Genomic DNA, 19402 nt, shown 5'->3' with positions numbered 1-19402 from the left:
GGAGCTTTGATACCATGCGCCGATCGCTATGCGAGAAGCCGATGCATCTCAAATGAGCCTGGTGTATTTGTGTTTGGCGCTGTAGCGCTAGCTTTGCTGTGAAATATGAGACGTATACAGTGTCGTACGACCTGGCTCTGTGCTGGCTCTCTAGCCCATGTAAAAGCAAACCGGTTCTTATCCTCAAACCAACTCCGAACTGGCACTAGCTCTGAACTAGCACCCGGTTCATGCTGGTGGAAAGGGGGTAATAGTTCCACAAGATAAGTGGCTCTTGAGGATTACAAACCTGCTCTCATTGCTGGATGGGGAGGCACTGGAGGTACATGACGTGTGAGAGTTGGACATGCGGGACACAAACTTCTGGATGGTGCTACGTGAGGGAGCTTTGATGCGTGAACTGCGGCGATTGTGATACTTCTGAAACAAGCTCTCCACCTAAATGAAATCAAACCATCAATGTACTCTGAGTGTGAAGAATGGCACAGTGTTTGCTGTGGGGCATTGTGGGGCAACTCACCTCAAAGTTCTTGAGGGTCTTGCGCCACAGTAGAGGGTCTGATGGCTCCAGCTGGAAGACTCTGAGCATGACGAAGAGCACGTGGATGCAGAATGTCCCTCGGCCACAGCTACAAGTCTGATCACAAACAACACAATGGAAATTATGAGGAATAACTAAATAGTGACACAATTATGTTAAAGTATATATAATATATTGGGCAGTGAGGAAACAAAACCGTTTTTATTACAACAGTGGCATTTGTTTTTTGTTTTTGTTTTTTTTATGCTACCGATTTTCATAAATAGTTTGATTTACAGAAACTAACCACAGTAAATGGCAGGCCAAACATGCCAAACATCCCTGTGGTGTCCCAACACACTTCTGACCCATAAAATCGGTTGACAATCTCAGTTCTCTTTCTTTACTGTACTGATGTATAACATTAAATATGTATTTGTCCCAGGCAACCAATTGCCTACTAGCTGTTGTAGCTCCATGCCTAGACCTATTATGCGTTTCTTCTCATGTAATACAATCATTTCAACTTAACAACATCATATTTATTTATATGGCAATTGATATCTCAGGGGCCTGATCTTTAAGGGTTTTTCTTTGACTGGTACATTGTTCAGGAGTACTAAATATTTGACATAGGGACATACCTGTGGACCAATGAAAACCCGGAATTTGTTGTCAGGACTGTCTCCGCCAATCAAGAATGAATTGGGTCCTATTTGCTGCAGAAGATAGAGGCGGGCTCTCATGACCTTGTTGACCCTGCGGTTTGTCTCCTCTGGACTATATGGGGAAAAGCCATCAGGGGAGGGAGCTCTGCGAGGGGGCGTCACCCTGCCGCTCTGTAACAACACAATCAGACTAAAATATCAGCTCCACGGCAAAACGGATGTTGGGGCCTTTTTTTTAAGACAACCTAAGTGGAAAATGTAACAAACTCCCAGAAATATTCTAATTTTTAAATTTAAATTTAATCAATGAAATTACTATTTTTATTATTATTATTATTATTATTTTTTAACGCCATGTCAGCAACAAGGCTATCTTCATGGCAAGAACAAAGTAAATAACAAAAGTCATACAATTAACAAAAAGCTATATAAAGCATTTAAGATTAGATTAGATTGCACATTCATGATATTCTATTCTATTCATGATGACTTTTTGGGTGAACTAGACTTGCAGAAACCCTGTCGAATTAGATTTTCAAAACACTCATCTAGACAACAACAAAATTCATGCCACCAGAAGACAATACAAATGTGACAAACTCACAGGCACTGGGGACCCTCTCCGTCTGCGCAGACCAGGAGAATCAGGCTTCCCAGCAGTCTTTGTGGAGGACGATGAAGAGGAGGAGGCGGCTGAGAAAGAGGAAGGTCCAGGAGAAGGGCTGCGATGGCCTCTGCTTTGAGAGGAAGATGAGCTGTGACTGTCACTTCCGGCTTCAGTGCCGTCTGCTCTCAGAGGAATGGGCTTCACCACCTGAGATACGATGACACAAGAAAAATCAAAAACTATTTCCATCCAGTTTCTTGTCCCTTGATTTGCTTTTTTATTTTGTCTTGTAGGGGTGAGTCATATCGGCCAATATTTGGACATTGAAATTATGCTTTTACTATAAATTGTTATTTCCAGTGAGAAAACATTAGTTTAGGGTAAGTTAACATGATAACAATATATTAAAAATGGAAATGTTTTCTTTTGCGTTTTTCGCATACAGATGACAACATTGTCAAAATGATCCCTGTTCACATGGATCAGCAAAAACTACTAAAAACACTATATTCTGCTGCCAGGCCAATACTTGGTGATGTAATTTTGTAAAGAAACACTACACCCCTATAGACTGAACATGTATGCCCATGAGCATGACGTCACGGTTTTCACAAATTCACATTTTGCAAAAGTTTGCTTTTTCAGGCCCCCAAAACACAGTTATTGTGTAAATGAAAGGCCAAAATGCATAAAAAGTTTTACGTTTTTATTTGAAAACAGTGTCATGTAAATGGCCCCTTAATGTCTAGTCGCAGTGAAACTGCAGCAAAGCGTTCAAGCAGACAGTGTGAAAGTCCATTAACAGGGTCAGTTGTTCTAATGGTTATGTAAGGAAGGCCTGCTGCTCTCAGAAGGAGATGTTCCACTTCAAAACTTCTCATTTCCTGTTTCTTACTCCAACTGTTTTTCAGCTATTTTTGTTAACAGGGCACCTGATCCAATGATTTAACCATTAACAGTACTTAGCAATAGTTAACTAGTTAATTAATCCAGTGATTTAATCGTTAACAGTAGTAAGGTAGAAAATCAGTAATCTGAAGAGTCAGTAATGATGCCATATGAATAAAATGGAAGACAATGGTGACAATGTATTGTGAAATTAATCTTATTTTAACAAAATAGAAAAAAACATCTTTGTAAAATTAACTATAAATTAACAAGCTAAACCAAACAAAACAATTAAAAACAGAATATAAAGAGTTTGAATTTTAATTTTTTTTAAATGGCATTCTTCAAAATGAGCCGTTCATAAGCCATGTATGCGAGGCCAGAACTAATCTCTTTTTTTGTGTTAAAACTACCCTTATAATTACATAAATTTTATTAATAATATAATGGTAACACTTTAAAATAAGGTCTCATTTGTTAACATTAGTTAATGCATTATATAACACAGACTAACAAAGATTAATTGTATTTATAAAATACAATTGTTCATTGTTCATGTTGTTCAGGATGCATTAACTAATATAAACAGACTTACACAAACTTTTGTAATGTTGAAATTAAGATTATTAAATGCTGTAGAAATACTTAACATGTACAATTTTAACTAATGAAAACTTGTTATAAATTGTTACCAATATAATTTTATAAACCATTTAACACACTATTGCAGAAAAATGCTAGTAATAAACAAAAACTCAATCTTGGCAAACATGAGCACAACAGTAACAGGCATGTGCAAGACTACATTTCATTGCCTGAACAACTAGTTGATTTTAATTTTAACGTCCTAAGCAAGCCCTATACAATTAGCCTGGTTACGGGTTCACCTGACTGTCACGGGACATGTTTTCACATTTAAATATCCATTTTTGCTTTCAAAACCAGCCGGCTATAGCACAAGGTTGTTAGAATGCCTTTTTAAAAACTGGTCAACCAAAAATGTGCTTGTGGTGAGATGTGCAATAAACCACAAGAGTTGCGATAGCTATGGTTTCGTTGTCTCTTACCATTGGGCCTCTTCTGCTCCGCCTCTCCAGCCACTCGCTCTTCCAGGTGGGCATACACGTGGCCTTGAGCTTCTCTCGGATCAAACGCTCCTCCGGCCGGTCCTCCATCTTCTGCAGCCCGCGCAGAGTCTCCTTGTTCTCCATGTCCCGGCTGCAGAAAGACAAGGAATTATGATCTTAAGTCTGAGTGTTAATAAGCATGTACATGAACTTGTATTTCACCATATTTATCCTTTTCCACCGTATTTCAACAGACATTACCATTCAATCACATCCTCTGCTGAGGCAAATTCATGTGAGTTTGTTGCATATCACATGGATTTATTCAGTAAATGTGCGTCCATCTTAGCTTATTGTAGCACATATGTTTTTGTGCGCATTTTTAGAATTTATGCGCATCTTGGCATTTCCATTTCCATCGAGTTTTTTTATGCGATATCCCAAAATATGCATAAAAACAGGTGGATGGAAACATAGCTAATGTTATCTGAATTAATCTGACTGACTAACTGATGTGGTGAAATGTCTGATTTTCACCCTGAGACATTCATTCTCATCTATACAATATTTGCTGATAGTTCAAAACATGCTACAATACGATTACGATTTGATTAGATTCAAGGGCCTAAGGTTGATATCAATTTTATTACAATGTTATGTGCCTATTTTACAAAACCAGTTACATTTTTATTAACTGACAAATGCAACCAAAATTTAACATGAACATTTAATGAAACTCTCTGAAATCATGTGTCTCAACTGGAACATCGAGGGAAAAAAACACGTTAGATTTTTAAATAAAATACGTTCAACAGACATTGTATGCTTGAAAGTGTCAAAATAAATGTGCATCTTAAAAACATACATAAATTTGACATGCTGAATCGACAACATAATTTCATTAGTCATTTGACTGATTAATTTATCCATATCCATTATCCATCAAAGATTTCACGTTACAAAAAAGTATTTTTGTAGTATACAGTGAATGGAGGAAATACTGCATCAAGAACTGCCAACTGCCAACTTACCCATCATGCTTATTTACACAAGATGAAAATCACAACCGAGGGTCTCATTAAACATCATTAAAGTAAATGGTGGAAAAGCCCCTAAACTGCCCGACAGAGAGACCGAGTTTAAGATTGAGAAAGACAGACACAGAGAGACAGTCAGACAAATTCTAAGCACCCATTTAGCGCTGTGTGTCCACATGTGGCGGCAGGATCAGGAAGGAGAGGTGGGCAGCTGTGGAGCGTCTCCATCTGTAATGAGCAGCAGGAGCACTGGTGTCCTTTCGCCTCTTTTGGGCTCCTCAATAAGCAGCGCGCTGCATAACAATAACAACCCAAGACAGGAAAGCCAGACTTCCTGTGCTCCCCCAGTCACATCAAAAGAGGAAGTGGAGTGACGTCAAAAAGAGCTACTCTTTTGCAGAAGCGTTATCTGCTGACCAACTGATTGGTAAGGCTCGAGCAAAAACTGTATTGCTAATACAAATCACCGACATTGACCTAAAAACTGTGTTCATCAAGCATGGCTCTAAAAATTACAAAAAGTAACTTTACCAGTTTTCTACAGTATCGTTAATGCAGAATACAAACTCTGAATACTGTCTAAATATTGACAGTAAGGTTAGCTGCGATAAAATATTGCTTATGGTTTATTGTGTCCACAACGAAAATGAGAGTATTCTGCTGGAAGAACAGAAATATGATGACAATTTTGCGTTTTGCTTGTGTTTTCACTGGACTGGCCAGCAGCTCTTGTAGGCTAGTTTATTAGCTGTTAACTGACAGCCTAATAAACGCATGCACCATTGTCCTGTTTGGAGAATGATTATAATTAATCAACAATCAATTAATAATAATGGAGGATGAGCACAGGACGTGTATTCAAAAGTTACACTAATGATCGACTGTGAAAACCAAACGAAGGGCCTTTCTGTGATTCTTACAGTTCGATTCAATAGACAGCAACACAAACGCACAACATTCAACACTTTGTTCCTTTTTTCTTCTTTCAAACTGCTAGATACAATTGAATGTAAAAGAGCGCAGAATTTCGACATATGAACTTAACTGTTTTAACCTGACATGCTGTATTAAAAAAACATGACCAGCCGTGGTTTCAAAACAGAATGTCAAGCCAACAGGACGATAATAGTGATGTGTTAAAGATAATTATGGTAATCTGCAGAGAGGGCGTAGAGACATTTTTTTTTTTTTTTTTTTTTTTTTTTTTTTGAGTTGTGCAGTTGGTCAGAGTTCACACAAAGACAAAACATGATGCCTTATGGTTTGAGTTTTGTAAGAGGGATTAACGAGAAAAAGGAAGAGAAAAATATGTTGTGTAAATTAAAAGAATAACTATTAACCCCTCTCACCAGCACTCAAGTACTATTAGTGCTGTCAATCGATTAAAAAAAACAACTAATTATAAATCACACATTTTTCTGTAATTAATCAAGATTAAACATTTGAGTTTTTAATATTTTAAATTGTAATAAATTCAGTTACTCTCCAAATTAAGGTAGAAACAACTTAAAGACAGTACATTTTAAATATTTGTTAAATGGCATATTTTTATGAATGAAGGCCAGTATCACTGATATTACTGCTGCTACTGATGTCTCTATGAAATGGATTTTTTTAAACATGAATTATAGACATTCAACATTACAGTATAACTAATAGCTATCAAGTTCAACATTTATTAGGCTTAAAAATAACTTTAAGCGAACTTAAAATGAAATAAATGTCATTTACCTGTGGGCTGTCTAACAGGCAGGAACTATTTAGAAATTGAATAAAGTTATCAGACACTTTACAGTCTTCAATGCGTAAATTATGAATGAAATATAGATTAATCCTTAAAGCTACAATTTTCTCTGTTTCTTTTGTTCTTTGATTAACTTTAATGACAGACAAAACAGCAACTGGTTTATTAGGCTGCTCACAACTCTTCAAGTTCATTTAAGATGTTATTTGACTCATTTAAGACTGCTCAAGAGGATACTCTATCCATCATGGATATATCTATCCATCATCACAACTATAATTTCCAAATTTCCAGTTTACCCAAATGCAGTGTGCTGGACTAAACTATGCTGGTAACCAGACAGTTGACGGTAGCTATTGACTTCCATTGTACGGAGAGAAAAAAAAAAAAAAAAATTGTATATATATAAAAAAAAAAATATATATATATATATATATATATATATATATATATATATATATATATATATATATATATATATATATATATACACACACACACACACACATACACATACATACATACATACATACATACACATACATACATACACACACACTATGGAAGTCAATGGCTGGTTACCAACATTCTTTAAAATATCTTCTTTTGTGCTCAACAGAAGAAAAACTTGTATAGGTTTAGAACAACTGAGGGTGAGCAAATAACAGTATTTTCATTTTTGGGTGAACTATCCCTTTAAACAGTACTTTTAGCAATTAAACATTATATTTGAAAGCCATCATTAACATTATATAATCCTAACCGCAAATTTACAGACTTTATTAACAAATTTATTAACAATTACAGGACATGATGAACCATAACTTTTAATTTAAATGAACACAACACATAATTAATGCCTATATAAAGTGTCACATTCAGTTTTGGATTTATTTAGCATAATCAGTTATATTTGCTGGTGTTAAACAGCAAATGTTAAATTACAGAAATTAACACCTTATTTTTCCCCAGCCCTAAAATGTATTAAAACATTATTAATAAATAATATTAAATATTCTATATTATAATATATAACATTTATAATTCATATTTAATATTATTAAATATTAAAAGTTAGTTCTGAGATTGCAGTTTTCGTTCTGTTTATAATACCATTAGGCCCTATTATTTTCCTTGATTATTGTTTATTAGAATATTTGTGTATGTAATGGCTAAATGCGTGACTAGATGCCATTTTTGTAATTTCATTTGTTAATATTTACATTAACATTTATCTTTTAAAATAAGTATGTGTGTTCATGTGGTAACAGCACTGGTATGGAGAATTATGAAATGCAAAAAGCAGTGTTTGAGAATAAACTTCATTTCACCTTGGTAAGGAATTGATCTTGTTGCTCAAGAAAGTTCTGATAAATGTTAAATGATCAAACTGCATACGGTGTCAAGTTTTCTATTGTATGGACACATTACTTGTACTGACAAACGCTAAATCTCGCACTCAATGTTCTGGATGAGGACCGTGCGGCTTTAACTTGACCGCAAACGGCAACACTGTAAGCGTGCAAGAACACAACAGAGCACCTCACTCCCACACTAGGAAAAAGGAGCTCTCACGAGCATGAGCCAGCCACAACGAAACCGGATAGCAGGAATTCACCATCTTTACTTTGAATGGGAAAGTCGGTGGTGGCCAACCCCTGCCTCTCAGATAACAGCTATCCCACAGTGCCATAGGGCAGGAACAAAGAGGCATTGTGGGCCACGCAGGTGGGATGTGGAAGAGCCAGCGGCTGGGAATCCATTTCAAGCCTCCACGTAAGCCTAGACTGCAGGCCTGTAGCTGTGCACACCCTTTCTCATGGGCCGCAGTGCTCTCAGCACTCGGGTTACTGCCAACACAATGAGCGTGTCTCTGCTGGAGGGGCCGAGCACTCAGATGTTAAATCAAGACTCCAAATATGCACTGAACTAACCAGTACTCAGCACAGGTAACTAATCCAGCAATCAAAAACAAAGAACAAGCCACAAACTAACCTTTCTATGAAACAAAGCAAAATAACTGATAAACAGTGACAGCAGGCATACTGTGAAACGCTCTGAGATTTGCCCATCACCCAACATAAAGCAAAGCCTTCGTTTAGATTCCCGCTTGGCGCAGTCTGGACATTCAGCATCATGACATGCATCCTGGGATGTAGAGGATTTATGGTCCACCAGCCATAAATCGAAACCGCACGGTTTTGCCTCCAAACACACGATTGGTTTTTAGTTTTTATTTTGCCAGATCTCCATTTAGGACTTTCACACAAACTGCATTGAAATCATTTCCCAAAAAAAATCATGTGTGAAAATATAATGAAGTCTACAAACACAGGCCAGGCAGAAGCCGCATTTCCATTACCCTTTAAATTGCGCAAATTGAAATTGTGAATTGAAAATACACTCAATGGAAACATGTCAATTTCACGAAAACTCCCATATATCGCAAAAAAAGTTTACACTCGCATGAGGTGGTTTTTCAGGCAATTCGAAAAAGGAATATTTTGCAAAACTGCAATGGAAACATTTTTTTCACATTTACAGGTCATCTGACGTCAAGTCACAACATCATTCTTTAAAGATAGCGGGGTATGTTTGTACAGAAGACGAGAGAGGGGGTGCTTTTCTTTTCTTATTTATGCATCTCTTTACTCGCACCTCAGCTTCACCCCACAGATGCAACGGGAGGATGCAAGAAAAGAAAACGAGGACGGGGTAATCTGAGGAAATCTTATTTGTATATTGGAATATTCTTGATCCCTGAGAGGCAGGTTGAGCTTCACTTCAGAGCGTCATCAGCTGCACTCGAGTCACAAGGGATCTGGGAACCCTTAAAGTTTGACATCTAATACTAATAGTATTAATCTATTAACAATTAATAATTAACATAATAGAAACTAATAGTATCAGATGTCTATGCACCTGTGCATCCTCGCTCATAGCTCCTCAGGACGTTTCCTTACGATCGTTCCTCACCTCCTTGCGGTGCATTTTTAGAATTGCAATGGCATTTATAGAATTAAAATGGCCTTCGAGATTTTTTTTTGATCGTTTTCCAAGTCACAGGCTGGAGGATGGAGGAGCGAAGAAATGAGGAAGCATCCATTGGAGTATTGAGAAGCACCAAGGGAAGCATATATTAGGTAAAAGTGCTTCTAGAAGCCGTGGCAAATATTACACTCAAAATAAAGCTCTCAAATAGAAATATCTTTTGAAAAAAAAATGACTCATCACGAGAGTTGTCGTCGCATAACATCAGATATTGGAAACACAGTCATGTAGCAATTGCCTTTTTTATCAACATTTAGAAAATATCAAACGTTTTGCGTAATGGAAACATGGCTAGAGATGAGACGCTCTGAAACGGATGCAAAGAGGAGAACACAGACGCGCCAGCAGAGCAAATACTGTACCAGGCACAGCAAGCTGCTCGAAATATAGGAAGAAATATATAAATACTGAATTGGGGGTGATGATGCCATGAAAAATCATCATCAGTGCATCACTACTGGGATGATTTCTTTAAACAGCATTCAGTGAGTTCTGATGATGGACACTTGTTGGCTGGGCTGTTTTCTACTTCAGGCATGGGCAACTTCCAATGTCCTGCAGAGTTTAACTCCAACACTGATTAAAACTCCCTGTAACTTTTGAGCAATCTTGAAGCCCTTGATTAGCTGGTTCAGGTGTGTGTGATTAGGGTTGGAGCTGAACTCTGCATAACAGTGGCCCTTCTACTTACAGAATATGATGATATGATTTTTTTTAAAGGAAAATAATGCCAAAAAAGCCATTAACAAACAAACAAACAAAACAATATGACTAGGCCATGTTAAAAAGATCTATTTTAATCGATTCTCATTTGATCAAACCGGCAAAAAAAGATATGTATCCAGATACGATACATATCACGATACGGGTCTGCACTAAATATCACCTCAGTATAATTTAATTTAGCAGCTGTTTATTAAACACTTTATACTATAGGACATTTCTAACTATAGGCAGAGCAAGCAGTTGCATTATGAAGGGTCTCTGTAGCACTGTCTCACAGTATAGGTAATGGCATAGGTTTTACAATATTCTGATTGTTTTCTTGTTTAAGCACATAAATAATAAATGAACACATTCTAATAAATGTATATTGTAATGTATTCATTCTAATATAATAATAAAATATCTTTAAATTGCTGGTAGGTTATCATTGCACAAATTAACACGCACTCTACATTTAAGAAAAATTATTCAAAATTATTCAAAAATTAGAAGTGTTCTAAACCAATGTGCTTTCTTCACTGTAGCTTACGCACACAGAAACATTCAGCAACACGGAAACTTCTCAACTAGAGATGCAACAATACAGTTAACCCAAGGTTAAATTTAAATTTTATATATATATATATATATATATATATATATATATATATATATATATATATATATATATATATATATATATATATATATAAATATATATAAAACACACAAACACACACACACACACACACACACACACACACACACACACACACACACACACACACACACAGGCAGCTCATACATTTATAAATTCTAAAAAATTTGAGACCAGAAACATCAGGTAATTGTAAAAAAAACCCTAACTACACGATTGTTTGTAAGGAAGATTGGGAATTATTAACTAATTTCTGTATCCAATACGTCTGTCACGTCATGTGATAAAGGATTAAGGCTCAGACCCAAAGACTCCAAAGTCGGTCCTGGAGGGCCAATGTCCTGCAGAGTTAGCTCCAACCAGCTCAAATACACCTGCTTGAAAGTTTCTTTTATGCCTAGCGAGACCTCAATTAGGTGGTTCAGGTGTGTTTAATTGGGGTTGGAGCTAAACTATGCAGGACAGCGGCCCTCCAGGACTGAATTTGGAGACTATGGGACTGTCAAGGGATGAAGGAACAATGGTAAGGAACAATGATTTACGGCACAGCACCAACTATAAATATGCACCCTGAGGAAAAAAAAAACGCAGAAGTAACTCAGCGAGGAGTTGGTAACATCACTGTTTTTGAAGCAATTAAATCTGCAGTCTGTAAGTTTTGCCTCTTTGTCGCCATCTCTGTTTGAAACCTGCAGTTGCAGTTATTTGCAAAATTATCTTTACGTGGGTTGTGCATCAGCATGGCTCCTCAGTGCGGATGAATCTAATATTTGCTGTCAGTCACCACATCGGTGATACTGTACTTCGGAATCACAGATTCTGTGTCTTGGAAGTATGACCAAAATAAGAATTTTCACCGGAAAATGTCATCTGAACGAGTAATAAACATGTCTGCCACTTTTGTTCTGACCAACTTAGAAAAAAAGCATTAGGCCTACAAAAACTCACGCTAACAATGGTGATTAAATCTAACGATCACGTCAAACCATGCAAATTATTATTATTGTTATACTTTGCTCTCAAATTGTTAATGTTAACAACATGAGCATTGTGTGCATTTAGTGTGTATTAGCGTTACCTGTAAATTTCAATTTCTGTAGCCACTCCACAGCCCAAAGTCTTTTGCTTTTGACTACTGGTGAATCTCGGGTGAATGGTCTCTCTCGCGCTCTCTCTCCGTTTATGTGTGTATAACCTATAAACGCATGCATGTATGCAGGGGAGGGGTGCGATTTTCGAATAACAATCGAACAATTCCCAGCGATCTTCGAATATTATTTTTGCTTGAAATGCCCATCCCTAGAAAGGAGACAGTTTTGAACACTGGCTGGTTATGTACTTGCTCAAAAATTGATTTTTGTTTTTAACCACAAAAAGTGACATACTTCAGCTTCAACTCACCTCTTCACTGTTAATAGAGAAACGCAGCACGGACTGAGGTAATTCATACATACACAATCTCTCTCTCTCAGGCCCGTAAATGAACACAGACTTGAACAACAATGAACAACACTATACTTTATGTGAACAGAATGTCGAACTGGAGATCACAAAACTGCAAGCTTACTGGTGTTTTCAGAAAGCCAGCGCTTTTATCCACAGTGGAGACAGAGCGTTAATAAGTTAAACTCTTAGCAGTTATTTTGCACTGAGCATGTCTCTTAATATCAGGCAACCCCAGTTATGTTCCTCTGTGGGCCAGATTAAACCTGGTTCTAGCCTAAACATAATATTCTATTCAACAATTTCAGCACATTTCCACTCCGTTTTAAACGCTTGTTTTTGAATTAAGTGCGTCAAATGCTGTGCACATGCTGTGGAATTGATACAGTACTGAAGTAGTAAGTGACAACTACATGTCGATACTGTATCAATTCCACAGCATGTGCGTAGCAGTGGACACACTCAATTCGAATACATGACTGTCCCTACTGTTTTCAGATGATATGTGAACAAAACTTCACTAAACATTACTTGTAGCACACCTGCCATCCAATAACTGCAATATGCTGTGTGCTTTATTACTTTTGATATGAAAAAGACTTTCAAATTACAAAGAAATTCAAACAATGAGTACGTTTTGGTGCTCTTTAATGTGGTGTTAAAGGGTTAGTTCACCTAAAAATGAAAATTCTCAGTGTATCGAATCATGATTCAGATCGCGTGTCAAACTGCCAACGGCTGAAATCACGTGACTTTGCCGCTCCGAACTGCTGATTCGATACACTGATTAATTTATGATCTGATGCGTCCTAAAGCAGTGTTTTGAAATCGGCCATTACTAAATAAGTCGTTATTTTGGTTTTTTTGGTGCATCAAAAATATTCTCGTCGCTTTATAATATTAATATTGAACCACTGTACTCACATGAACTGATTTAAATATGTTTTTAGTACCTTTATGGATCTTGAGAGAGGAAGTGTCATTGCTCCCTATGGAGGCCTCACGGAGCCATTGGATTTCAACTAAAATATCTTAATTTGTGTTCCGAAGATTAACGAAGGTCTTAAGGGTGTAGAACGGCATGAGGGTAAGTAATAAAATGACAGAATTTACATTTTTGGGTGAACTGACCCTTTAAGGTCGCTGTAACGCCTCAGTTCAAGCGGCACATGAACCGATCATCTCTTCTGCTTTGCCACCAGTTACAGCATAAACATGAAATAAACAAGAATGAACATCAGAAGGAATATTGAAAGATACTGCACAACTTACTGAAATGTATCATGCCTCATGTAATTGATCAATCAGTTTTCAACAGTGGAAAGATGCCAGAAAATCAGCTTGAGAACAATGTCACATTTACCTCAGAAAAGCCATTCAATGTCCATAAACGTAAAGGTGCCCTAGAACGTTCTTTCACAAGATGTAATATAAGTCTAAGGTGTCCCCTGAATGTGTCTGTGAAGTTTCAGCTCAAAATAGCCCATAGATTTTTTTTAATTAATTTTTTTAACTGCCTATTTTGGGGCATCATTAAATATGCACCGATTCAGGCTGCGGCCCCTTTAAATCTCGCACTCCCTGCCCCCCGAGCTCTCGACTATAAAAAGGTGCATAAAGTTCACACAGCTAATATAACCCTCAAATGGATCTTTACAAAATGTTCGTCATGCATGCTGCATGCATGCTTTGGATCATGCCAGTATAGTATTTATTTGGATGTTTACATTTGATTCTGAATGAGTTTGATAGTGCTCCGCTGCTAAAGCTAACATTACACACTGTTGGAGAGATTTATAAAGAATGAAGTTGTGTTTATGAATTATACAGACTGCAAGTGTTTAAAAATGAAAATAGCGACGGCTCTGTTGTCTCCATGAATACAGTAATAAACGATGGTAACTAACCACATTTAACAGTACATTAGCAACACGCTAATGAAACAATTTACAAATATCACTAAAAATATCATGTTATCATGGATCATGTCAGTTATTATTGCTCCATCTGCCATTTTTTGCTATTGTCCTTGCTTGCTTACCTAATCTGATGATTTGGCTGTGCACATCCAGATGTTAATACTGGCTTGTGTAATGCCTTGAACATGGCCTGGCATATGCAAATATTGTGGGCGTGCATATTAATGATCCCGACTGTTACGTAACAGTCAGTGTTATGCTGAGATTTGCCTGCTCTTCGGAGGTCTTTTAAACAAATGAGAAATACATAAGGAGGAGGAAGCAATGGAGTTTGAAACTCAATGTATGTCTTTTCCATGTACTGAACTCTTGTTATTCAACTATGCCAAGGTAAATTCAATTTTTGATTCTAGGGCACCTTTAATAGTTATCTAGAAAAATAAACTCTAGAGGAGCATTTATTTTAATATAGTGTATTAATATATTTTGACAAATACGTGATAATGAAAAGTATTTTTGACAGCCACTATTTAAATGTTTATATTTCAGAAAAAAAGGAGAAACATAATAATTGTCATTAAAAAGTTATTATTATAAAGTTATCATCATGCATTATGTGCAGTTTAAATGTTTTTATACAAATCAGTTGTTAGTTTTAACAAAGTTAAATTCAAGCAGCAAGAGGGAAAAAAAAGGAGCATTTTTGGTGGCAGCACATGCTGGACAGTCTGCACGAAGCCTTGGAAAATACATGTTTGTTTGGTGGCCATTTCTGAAAACACCCACCACTGTCCTGCCAACATCTCTAACAACCACGTTTAAGGAACTAGGACAGGCATGACGTATTAGTGTCTACTGCTATAGTGAAGTTAATCAGGTTTCCCTTGCCTTTAAGCATGACGGGGGCGTTACAGAGACCAAACTTTTTCACGCTCGTCCACCAAGTTCCGGCTGTAATGTGAACTAGCACATGGAAAGAGCTGCTAACTGCCACTGACATGAGCGTTACCATTCAGTTACAGTCGAACTGGGTCACACTGTAAAACTAGGAGTGCTTTCAATCGCCGCACAAACTGGCTTACTGTACACCTGAGAGCCATTCAGAGGAGAAAAACCCCCAAGTGGAAAAGCTCACAAAATGACAGCTCTTCCATTATGTTGTTTCACAAAAATATACTATCTAAGAAATGTAATATATCTGTGATCATACTGGTACCAGCCATAACTAGACATTGTTTAGGAAGGTCACATAAGCTCATTATTTTGATTATTGGGTGAAACATAATAGGTTAACATGCTTTATTGTTCAAAAAACACATTTTTCACATACTGTACATTACTGCTGCTCCCCTATTCCCGGTCTCTCTGAAACGCACTGACTTCTACAAAGCCCCTCCTTCCAAAAAGATCAGAGTGCTCTGATTGGCCAGCTGACCCAGTGCATTGGAACCTCACCTTTTCTCTTTGCGTATTCCTATGGGCGGACATTATGCTAATATTTCACATTGTGATGTGGACGTTTGAGGAATAATATCTGGACTTGGATCGAGGTGTTTTAGGCAGGTCTGGATCAGTGTTCTCTGTTAGATAGAATAACCTGCTTCGTAGGAGACTATGAGCTTAGTAACTTTGCAGATCTTATACATGCACAAACATATATTACACACTAAAGGAAAAGGAACACATTAAAAAGCATCATATGACCTCTTTATTCATATTGTTTGATTTGGCCATTTCACACTTCAATAAGATCTTGACTCTAAAACAAAACCTAAAAATCTTGAACATACTTTTTATAAGTCCTTAAGCTTATTCTTCAGTTGCCTTATTTCAAGAACATCTGGGTTCCAACAACTGGAAATGTTGTATATTTTAATATACACCACAACTACAAAGATTTTTAAACAGTGCAAATTCAAAAGTTAAAACTTAAAAGGGTTAGTTCACCCACAAATGAAAATTCTGTCATTAATTACTTACCCTCATCTCAACAACATCCAGCTTTTACAAATGCAATTCAACTGGTCAACATGCAAGCTGCTTTTTTTCCTCCATATGAAAAATACTCTAACTGGATGCTAAAATAACAGTTTCACATTTTGTTTAAGCCAGGATTTCTGGCCAGTGTTTTCTTTCAGCTGAAAAGTAAAAATGCCATTTTGGGGAGAGTTACCAGTTTGCAAAGTTCACACTAATCAATTTTTTCCCTATCATACATTATTTGAATTTATGCATGTAGCAGACACAAGAGGTTCTCACGGGTCCACTAGGATCCAAAAACCCGAGGTCCGACGCGACCCGGCGAGTGCCTCAGACTCTGGTCGGGTTCGGTATTTTTCCAATCCACTGGTCACAACTGAAAGCCGAACTCAGAAATAACTTGTATCCATTGGGCAGGCAATAATATAAAGTAATAAGTAAATAAATCAATGAAATTAATGGAGCAGTGGCCAAATCAGTCAGCAGGACGCTGGGATTTTTCGTAACTGACTGCGGGGCTGCAGGCTGTGTACACGTCAATGCTGTTTACATTTGGGTCCAGTCTCGTTCGAAAATAAATGCCGTCGGGTCGGGCAAGAAGTGATTCAGGTCAGGTACAGATTTTAGGACCCGAGAAGACCTCTACCAAACACTTATCCAAACTGACTTACATTATATTAGAGATACAAATTTCCTCAGTTCATGCATTTCCTGAGACTTGAACCCATGATCTTGGCATTTCTAGCACCATGCTCTGCTGTTTGTCTGTAGTTAATAGTGCATGACCCAAGCATGAGCGCACTTCATCAGTATGTATTTTCACATGGTCAGGCTTGTGTGTCAAGTGCTTTGACAAAGTGCTTTTGTTGTTCAATGCAGTTCAGAGATTTTATCAATGGGGAAAAAAAAAAAAATTAAAAAAAAAATTTTTAGTAATTTTTTAGTAATTTTAGTAAATTTTTATTTTGCAGAACAGCCTTTTTTTGTCTTTTCTTTTCTTTTTTCTTTCTTTTTTTTTTTTTTTTTAAAAGAAACCGTGACTAATGTGATTACTGGAAAATTAAATGTTCAGGAGAGGAAATGTGTGTTACTATATACCTCTCAGTTGTTACACACCTTAATTTGAGGTTTTGTTTCTTAATGTACCTGCTATTTTGATGCACTTTATTGTATTTTAAACCTTTTTGTGTTTTATTTTGTTGTATATCCTGCAGTTTACACACTTTTGAAGAGCAGCATTAGAGCAAAGATTTATCAGATCAAAACAGTTGTTGGCTGCAGAGGTCCATTCAGACAGTTAGTTGAATGTGAGGGAGGAACCATGGTTTTATTTTTGGAAGTCATCTGAGATGTCAACCTTATAATAAATTTCCTAATATAGAATGGACAAGAAAGAGATCAGCACTATATACACAGGTTTGTGCTAATGGAGACAGTGACTAGTGCAAATAATCCTCCAGCAGAAAAATTAAAACAATGTTGGACTGGACATAATATCCAGTGAAAATACCAAAATTTTTGCTTTGTACATTAGTAAATTTTCCACTGAGAAAGGACATTAAAGATGATGAAACTGAACATGTTCTATGAATAGTTTTCCTCTAATTTGGTACACTTCTAACATTTGTAAATATTACAGGGTAGCATACATATGTGAAACAAGCACACGTCAAAGCAAACTCCTTTAACTGTCTGGTAATGACCAAACGGAAAGTGTTTTTTGTATGAAGGCACCTCATTAAAAACCTGCTTTCACACAAGCTTTCAAGACACCATAACTCTATTTTACAACAAATTCAAGTGAGCTTTTGGGGGGGGGGGGGGTGAGAGGATGAATACACTACACAACTTTTGCCCAGATTTTTTGCCCCAATTTGCAGTCCAGACTCATCCACTCTACTTGCAAAAAGAAAATTGTGTAGTAAATAATGGGCACATGTTTGATATTTTGAGCCGATCGTAGAACACATATGATAGTGCATGACGCACCTTATAACAGCAACTCACCTGCAACTCCCACTGCAATCTGTACAGGCCACGCTGACCGTGTCTACCCACCCAAGACCACATCCATATGTGCTTGGCTCATTTTTTTGCAACTCAGAACATAGAGTCGCAACAACTACTGCCGTCAGCTCCTGTACATCCATGTTTGTTTTCATCCATCATGCATCTCCTAGCAACAAGGCACATGCTTCTTTGTGAGTTTATGGTTTCTCAGTCGTTTACTGTAGAATACCCAGTTTTTCCCTGTGTAACCGATTGCAAACTCAGCAACTGTATAATGCCTAGTGTTTTAAAATCTAAAGAGATTTTATGTATGCCAGCCTTCAGCGACAATTTCTCTCTAGAAGAGTCATAGGTAAGTTTAAAAAAATAAACAGGACATTCTTTAATATATCATTAAATTACAGGCAGCAAAGAATGCAAAGTTCTACAGTACAAAAGCACTCCAGACAGTAGAAATACATCACAAATAACCCAAGAACAGAACATTCAATTGGCTACAAGTAAAGCGACTAACTAATGTTTTTTTCAGGCTTATTAGGAGTGCTTGAGGAGAATGTGAGGCCATATGTGAAAAAAAAAAGTTGAAGCTTAACCTTCCAACATGAACCAAAATATGTAAGCATGGCCAAGTCAAAACCCAGATCTATCATTACAATCCAAATGAAGTGATGTGGGGGACTTGAAGTGGGCAGTATATGCAAGAAACCCCTCCAATATCACACAGTTAAAGAAATTATGCATGAAAGAATGAGCAAATTTCTACTAGTCAAAGTAAGAGTCGTAGAGAAGAAGCAACAGCAAAAAGTTAAACAATTTTGATTTTCAGATGGAGCAGTGAAAGTAATATATGGGAACTCTATATCCCAGCAGTGTTTCCCATTAGGTACCCAGAGTCTGGCAGCCTGCCATAGTCTAATCTGTGCTGTCACATTTTCATAATGAAATGAAAATCTTAAAACTCCTCATTATAACTAGGGCTGTGAATTTAACATGTTAATTAGATTAATTCATTATGGAAATAAATAAATGTGTTAAATTCTTAATGCATTTAATGCACTTGCACCGCCCCTACATAGGTCATCTGATGACGAATATGATGCAGGTC

The 19402-nt window shown here is 37.0% G+C and overlaps 2 protein-coding genes across 4 annotated transcripts in view; one reads left to right on the top strand and one right to left on the bottom strand.

The window, feature by feature from the left end:
• Positions 1-19402, top strand: part of LOC125255945 (histone-lysine N-methyltransferase 2D-like) — a 526365-nt gene that overhangs the window by 363318 nt on the left and 143645 nt on the right. The gene's annotated exons all lie outside the window — the stretch shown is intronic.
• map3k1 (mitogen-activated protein kinase kinase kinase 1, E3 ubiquitin protein ligase) overlaps positions 1-19402 on the bottom strand; it is a 64458-nt gene that overhangs the window by 25911 nt on the left and 19145 nt on the right. Inside the window, exons 1-6 of one of the 2 annotated variants that reach the window (XM_048171399.1) lie at positions 4942-5099; positions 3751-3901; positions 1793-2002; positions 1165-1359; positions 521-637; positions 290-438 (exon numbers count right to left, since the gene is read on the bottom strand). In XM_048171399.1, coding sequence (XP_048027356.1) covers positions 290-438; positions 521-637; positions 1165-1359; positions 1793-2002; positions 3751-3901; positions 4942-5015 — 896 coding nt within the window. In that variant the 5' untranslated portion in view covers positions 5016-5099. Of the gene's footprint in view, positions 1-289; positions 439-520; positions 638-1164; positions 1360-1792; positions 2003-3750; positions 3902-4941; positions 5100-19402 lie in introns of those variants that run through there. The other variant, XM_048171389.1, reaches the window with a different exon arrangement.

The sequence above is a fragment of the Megalobrama amblycephala genome, linkage group LG2, assembly GCF_018812025.1.
Source record: "Megalobrama amblycephala isolate DHTTF-2021 linkage group LG2, ASM1881202v1, whole genome shotgun sequence".
Taxonomy (NCBI): domain Eukaryota; kingdom Metazoa; phylum Chordata; class Actinopteri; order Cypriniformes; family Xenocyprididae; genus Megalobrama; species Megalobrama amblycephala.
The sequence above is the reverse complement of the archived record's forward strand: the minus strand, read 5'-3'. Positions and strand labels throughout refer to the sequence as shown.